General features: G+C 33.3%; 1 protein-coding gene across 1 annotated transcript; it reads right to left on the reverse strand.

Annotated features, from left to right (window-relative positions):
- Positions 1–627: 627 nt before the first annotated feature.
- Positions 628–5,174, reverse strand: LOC119477380 (bifunctional protein GlmU-like). Its single transcript, XM_037751456.1, has 3 exons — positions 5,014–5,174; positions 2,383–2,574; positions 628–980 (listed from the first exon to the last, which is right to left on the reverse strand). The coding sequence occupies exons 1-3, from the start codon at positions 5,014–5,016 to the stop codon at positions 735–737; spliced, it is 441 nt and encodes a 146-aa protein (XP_037607384.1). The 5' UTR covers positions 5,017–5,174; the 3' UTR covers positions 628–734.
- Between the last annotated feature and the right edge of the window lie 2,620 nt (positions 5,175–7,794).

Consider the following 7,794-nt stretch of genomic DNA (forward strand, 5'->3'; position numbering starts at 1 on the left):
AATTTAACCAAGTGGATCTTTTCCTAAACCTAACTAAGTAGTTTAGTTCCCTAAACCTAACCAAGTTGATCTTTTCCTAAACCTAAGTAGTTTTGTTGCCTAAACTTAACCAAGTTGATCTTTTCCTAAACCTAACCAAGTAGTTTTGTTACCTAAACCTAACTAAGTAGGCTGCATTTATTAGGGACTATTTTCTGCGGCGGATTAATCCACATGTGGTGCTGTAGTATTAGTGTCCGCAGGACGGTGTATGTGGGGTTGAGTCAGAATAAACTACATCCCCGCCCGCCACACGGCAAACAGAGCCCTTCCTTTCTTCGCGGCGGCGGCCGTGACCGAGCTGAGGTCATGGCTAATCCGTAGAGGAGGGGGGGTTCTTGCTTTGTCTTGTCACAACCGGGGGGGGGGGGGTCAGAGGCTCTGAAAGGCCGCGGCTCAGTTTAACATCTATTAGCAGGAAGCTACAACCCCCGCGGAGACGCTCCTATTGGCTGCTGGGACTCAGGACGAGCTGCATCCACTGGAGATTCTCTGAGCTGCTTTTATTCATCTGGATGTTGTTTTAACATTAGACACCATCAGTTTGTGAAGGTCTACTAGGAATGTAAAGCCAGATTCAGACATTCACACATTAAAACAAGCTCACTACAGTTTATAAAAGGATCTTTTGACAGTTGCCATAGTTACAGTGGATACTCTACGTGAATAAAGACCTGTTTTTACTCCTTCAGCTGTCAGATTTGAGCGGTTTGAACGACGAGCTCGGGGAAGCCCGTCCTCTCGTCCATCTCTCTGGTGAACCGCAGGTCGACCGCCTCGCCGACGACCACCTCGGCCGTGGTGAACACCTCCAGGTCTCCCAGCACGTGACCCCCGACCGTCCTGCCCTGCGCGTCCGACAGGCAGATGTGGAGGTGGGCTTCCGGGTTCAGAGTCCCAACCAGGGACACGATCTCGTACTTCCTTTCAAGATGGATCACCTGAAGGGGAAAGATGGAGGATGACCCCGTAAAACCCTGGTTTATTTATAGTCATGACTTCATTTATAGTGACATGAAACTTTATTTATAGTAACATAACTTTATTTATAATAACATAAAACTATATAGTAACATAACTTTATTCATAGTAACATAACTTTATTTATAGTAACATAACTTTATTTATAGTGATATAACTTTATTTATAGTGACATAACTTTATTTATAGTGACATAAAACTTTATTTATAGTGACATAACTTTATTTATAGTGACATAAAACTTTATTTATAGTGATATAACTTTATTTATAGTGACATAACTTTATTTAGAGTAACATAACTTTATTTATAATAACATAAAACTATATAGTAACATAACTTTATTCATAGTAACATAACTTTATTTATAGTAACATAACTTTATTTATAGTGATATAACTTTATTTATAGTGACATAACTTTATTTATAGTGACATAAAACTTTATTTATAGTGATATAACTTTATTTATAGTGACATAACTTTATTTAGAGTAACATAACTTTATTTATAGGAACATAACTTTATTCGTAGTCACATAACTTTATTTATAGTAATATAACTTTATTTATAGTAATATAACTTTATTTATAGTAATACAACTTTATTTATAGTAACATAACTTTATTTGTAGTAACATAACTTTATTTGTAGTAACATAACTTTATTCATAGTCACATAACTTTATTTATAGTAATATAACTTTATTTATAGTAATATAACTTTATTTATAGTAATACAACTTTATTTATAGTAACATAACTTTATTTGTAGTAACATAACTTTATTTGTAGTAACATAACTTTATTTGTAGTAACATAACTTTATTTGTAGTAACATAACTTTATTTATAGTGACATAACTTTATTTATAGTGACATAACTTTATTTATAGTAACATAACTTTATTTAGGAGCCGGAGTTTGAATATTTACATTTTAAGTTATTTTATATTTCTGCTCCACTACCTTTATCTGACAGTTTTATTTACTTTGAATATTTAATATTTTCAGTGATTTACAATGACCTAAACACACGTTAGATAACAGAGGCATAAGAAGTTGGGATAAAATCACTTGACTGTATTGTGGTTTTATGTCTTACATCTTTCTGCTATATTTGTGTGTGAATTTCATTTTTTCAACCTTAAACTGTTCTACATAATATTCCTAGTGATTATTATTAAATATTTGAAATTTTTTATAATATTGTGTCATTTTACACATTATTCTGGTTTCCTGTCAGCTTTATATTTTAGAAAGTCAGAAAAAAGACACCATGCATGAGGTTAATGGTTTTAAATAAAGACAGAAAACGTCTGCAACCCAATTGGAGTCAGACTCCAGAGGGAGAATCTCAGGTACCTCATTAGTATTTGATGCTGTGGCGTTGGCCAGCCGGAGCGTTGCCTTGGTGACGCTGCCCACGCAGGTGATGATGAACGGCGCTCGGAGTCGCCTCTCCTCCACGAACGCCTGCAGAGATCCCAACAGCTCCTGACCCGGACCGAACCGGACCACATGGACCTGCAGGGCCGATCCTCCTCTTGATGAACTCTGGGAGAAAAAACATGGTTTCATTTCTTCATCTTTTACATTTTATATATATATTTTTTTTTTCCTGTTTCTATTTACTGTATTATATTTTTATTTCCACCATTCACATAATTTTTAAAAACATGTTTTGGTTCTCTGTTCATTTTGTTAAATAAAATAATTAATAGGTTTATTTAGAAATAGATAAATATAAAAAAAATACTATAATGGTAAGAAAAACCTCTTTAAGATGCAAATAAACTCTCATTTTAGCTTTTTATACTCTACTCACAGTACTATTTTACAAACTGTTAACACCTCTCTGTGCATATACATGTATTTATTTATTACTTCTCTATACATACTAGATATATAGATAGATAGATAATTCTGATTGCATGAAGAAAGTTTACTTTTTATGCAATCAGAACAGTAGGATCTGCATTTGCATTCATCAGAGAGGACGCGTATCTTTGCAAATAAAATAAAGTATTGGCTGCGTTAATCTTTGCATATAAACTATTAATTAGAAATCAATGCAAGCTTTTTGAGAATAGATTTTTAGTATATTGCAATACTCGATATTTTCAATATTTTCTTCCAGCCCTAGTAAACACTGAGTCAGTTGTAACAGACAGTAGAAATATGGATCATGTAAATTTAATCCCGGACTATTTTTAATTTAGGTATTGCTTTTAAAAGTTTCCCTGCCACAGCCAACATTTAGCCAGTTATTTGACAGCTGCTAATTTAATTCCCTGGTTCCAGCATAAAGAGCTTTAAAATGATATATTACATGAATAACAACAATAACAACATTTCATATCAGAATAAATGAAACTTTGTGCAGTTTGCATCTGATATAATATCCAGAACTTTGCATTATATTCTGTTATTGGGGCAGATTGTAAATAGATTACTAAACAACAAAAACCTGCACTAATTCTCTACCAGGTTTATCCATTAATTTATATTTTCCCACTCTTACTTTACCTCTTAAACTACTTTAAGTACATTTTGCTGATAACACTCTTTTACATCAGTAAGGTTTTAAAAACAGGACTTTTACTTGTAGGGGAGTATTTTCACAGTGTAGTATTAGTACTTTTACTGAAGTAAAAGATCTGAATACTTCTAATCGGTGTGTGTGCAGTGTGTGTGTGTGTGTGTGTGTGTGTGTGTGTGGTCCATTCAGATCTTTAACAGGATCACTGTGTTTAACCAAACACCAGCGTGACCTCTGACCCCTGCAGGAGGAGCTCACACTGAAAGAGCTCACAGAAGGCCGGCGGAGAGGCGGAGAGGCAGAGAGGCGGAGCGAACGTCACATTACTTTACATTTATTTACTCTAGATGTTGACGAGTCAACGTGTGAACTAGCGGTCGTCTTCAGCTTTAATAATCGCCACATTTGATCATCATTTAGTCTTATTTAATTCAGTTTTTTTAACTAGTTTTCCACTGAAATCTGCTGGAAACTGATATAAAATTCATACAAATATTTCTAAGAAGACATAGTGATTATTTAAATTATTATAATTATTTTAATTGCTGTTTTGTAATTGCTTTTCCCATGTTGTCCATGTATCTGGTTTTATCTTTTTTATTTTTATTTATATTTTTATGTTATGTTTGGTTACGATTGCCCGGAAGTCTTTGTAGATATTTAAATCAATATCCCCCTCACAAACACTAACCATACACTTCCACACACATCAGTCTTTTTTTTATATATTTATTGTTATTGTAGTTATAATATATATCTTGTACTAATTGTTTGTCATCCATATAATGTAGTCATATTATTACTTTATATTAATCTTGTCTCCAGGTGGAGCCTCTTCCTGAACTATCTTTTGTTATGTTGTGTAGTCTTAAATTGTGCAAAATAAATAAATAAATAAATAAAAACAAATAAATGAAAAACAAACACATAGAAATGTGAAAACATACAGAGGTGACAGAAAATTTTGTTAAGAAAAACAGAAACAGAAAAGATAGATAAAATGGCTCATAAGACAACAGATTCGTTTTAGTATTATTTTAAGTGTTCTGCTGCAGCTCAGTGAGGCTAAAAAGTTATTTAACAAATAATAAATGATATTTAGTTGGATCTCTTCTTGCTGCAGTTGGCTTTTTTATTATTATATTATTTTATTATTATTTTTATTATTATTATATTGTCTTTTATCCAAACACTCACTGACTTCTTCTTAATCTCTAAAAGCATGAGGCTTATTATTTTTAAATGCAGCACTTTGTGGTGTAAAGATGAGACCTTTTAGTGGAGGGTAAACTTGCAGTTTTTTTTTGCTTTCTAACTGTCTGGAAGTCACAGTGAATCAAACCCTTACAGACACATCTAAACAAGTGGAAGTCTGACAGGTTATTTCTGTTTATCTGCTTCAGATTCAGTTCAAAATGTTAGAAAAGTTGAAAAGTAATGAAGTGAAAACTCACCATCCTGCTCGAGTCTGAGGCTCCAGATGGACTCTGAACACAAACACACTTCAGATAAACATTTACAGTCACACACAAACACACACATGCAGCTGCAGCAGCAAACTCACAGTCTGGGTGGAACTGAGCATGCACAGTAACCAGTAAACACTTCCTGTTGAGGGTCTCAACAATATTTTATATTTCTGGTCTTTTACTGCCACCTGCTGGAACCTGTAGAGCAAAACAACTGGAGTTATGTGTGTGTACTGTTACATATTCAAATATTCTACATAACAGAAACATGTTTGAGTTGTATTATGACTATAAATATAATAATAATAATAATAATATAATAATAATAATAATAATAATAATAATAATAATAATAATAATTATTATTATTATTATTAGTAATTTATTTCAGTCCTTAACAATTATTAACACTGTTTCAAAAAAAATGCACATATAAATAGATAAATAAATAAATAAATAAATAAATAAATAAATAAATAAATAAATAGATAAATAAATAAATAAATAGATAAATAAATAAATAAATAAATAAGGCATTTAATTAAATGGAAAAAGGTGTAGGTGTGAGTCAATACTGGGTTTAGTCTATACAAAAACAAAATAAAACATGTTTTATACATAATAATAATCATAGCTCAGTTTTATTATTATTTAAATGTCTGTATTGGGTTTTCAAACATTTACACATTGTACATTATACAGTCTCCCACCCAGCCCACAACCCTGAGAGACCGGCCTACACAACAAAAATAAATAAAATAAATAAAATAAATAAAATAAATAATCTTTAAAAAAAATATAAACAAAAAGGGAAAGGAAAAACACCAGAAGGAAAAGAAACCTCACATGGTCAAATAAATAGATGAAATAGAGAATCTTTAATGATTCTATGAAGATAAGAAATTAGACATTATTTATGTGTAGTTTCCAAAATAAATGTATCATCAATTATCACAACCAGACATTTATTTTCATCCACTTTCTATTGCAAATAATTAGATATTAGACATAATAATTTCTTTACTTTTTTCCAGTGGAGTCAGTGGCTCCTTAACCCCCAAACATTATTTATATTGTGTTGAAGTTGTAATTTGGGTTTTATTGCAATAGTCGTAGCCTCTTGGCCAGGTCGTCATTATGAATGAGAACTGGTTCTCAATTGACTTATAAATAAATAAATAAATAAATATGTTTTAAATTGTATTTATTTATCTCACTGTTCAGTTATATTTTTGGTATATTCTATCATCTGAATGTGTGCAAAGTGCACGATCATCTAAACGTTTCAAAACCTTCGAAATACCAGGAAAATAATTCCAGTGGAGAAATATGATGTACTGTTATTTTATAGAAATTGTTTGACAAAAACTAAACTAAAACATCAGAATCAGCTTTAAAAAACAACATTGTGTGTAATTATTGTTATAATGACGTCACTTGTATGTAACTTTAAAGGTTTAAAGGTTCCTGTGTGCAGAACGTCTCTGTTTTGACCTCTAGATGACGCTGTGGTCTGGGAAATAAATCCACCTGCAACAGACTGACTGCACAGAGTTATCTGGACACCTTTAACCTTCTCCATGTGTGGTTTATTACAGACTGAAACTGATCTCGATTGAGTCCACAGACCTGATAATGACCTACAACAGTTAGGTTATAAACCGTACTTTTATCAGCTGAGACGTTCTACTCAGCTTCTGCTTCTTTATTCCTACAGCTACAAAAGCAACTAGAAAATGAGATTTATGTTTAAGGAGGAAAGATTCATATACATCTACATATTTTCTGATCTTTTCTTTTAAATCTTCACTTTGACGTTTTTCTGAACTGGGAGTGTTTCACCGTCCACCGTGACCACACCCAACAGTGATGTCACTGCGTCCTGCTGGAGTACACTTCTACATCACTGCAGCACGGTGAGAGGTTAAAGGACGAGAGGCCAGCTAAAAAATAATAAATAAATAAATAAAAATAAATAAATAAATAATAATGAAAAAAAAATAAATCATGGGGTGTTAAAGGAATAGTTCAGGACTCAGTTCCAACCACGTCGAACGGATGATTTTTTATTAGCGGAAGCAATAAAATCATTTTTGAAATCAATTTTTTTGTGTCAAATTCTTGATTTCTTTAGTATGTAGCCGTGTAATAAACCCGTCACCCTTCAGGCTCGCTGAACATTATCCCTTACATGAAAACGTAGTTATGAATATTATATTTCTGAAATGTTAAACTGTTTCTTCATGACGTTTAATAATGTGAAGTGAGCTCGTGTTGGTGCTCAGCAGAGAGTCCTGTTGCTTTAAGCTGCCGGCTGTTGTCATGGACGCTGTAACCTGATAGTAATCAGGGCTTCGCGGGGGGAATACATGCGAGCGCCTCCACTTGAAATAATCGGCGGAGCGTGGCCTCGTCGGCTCCCAGTAGCCCCGACACACCACCGCCGCCACAGCCCTGATTTAAACCGGCTCATTATTACACGGAAAAATACTGACAAAATACATCAGCAGGTCTGAGATTCATCTGATCGGCATTCTTCCTTTTGGAAAGTTACACGGTTCACCTGTTTCATCTGAACATCACAACAACTCTGGTGTTTGAATGAGAGCGAGAGGGACTTTTTTATCATTGAAAACTCATGTTAGAGGTGTTTAGATCAGAAAATCTGTCTTTATACTGAAATCTTTTTCTGTTTATCTTCAGTTATTTTGTGGATTACAATCCTGCTGTGACCTCTGACCTCTTCACCACTGGTCACGTATGTTG

This window comes from Sebastes umbrosus, chromosome 18, assembly GCF_015220745.1.
Source record: "Sebastes umbrosus isolate fSebUmb1 chromosome 18, fSebUmb1.pri, whole genome shotgun sequence".
Classification (NCBI taxonomy): Eukaryota; Metazoa; Chordata; class Actinopteri; order Perciformes; family Sebastidae; genus Sebastes; species Sebastes umbrosus.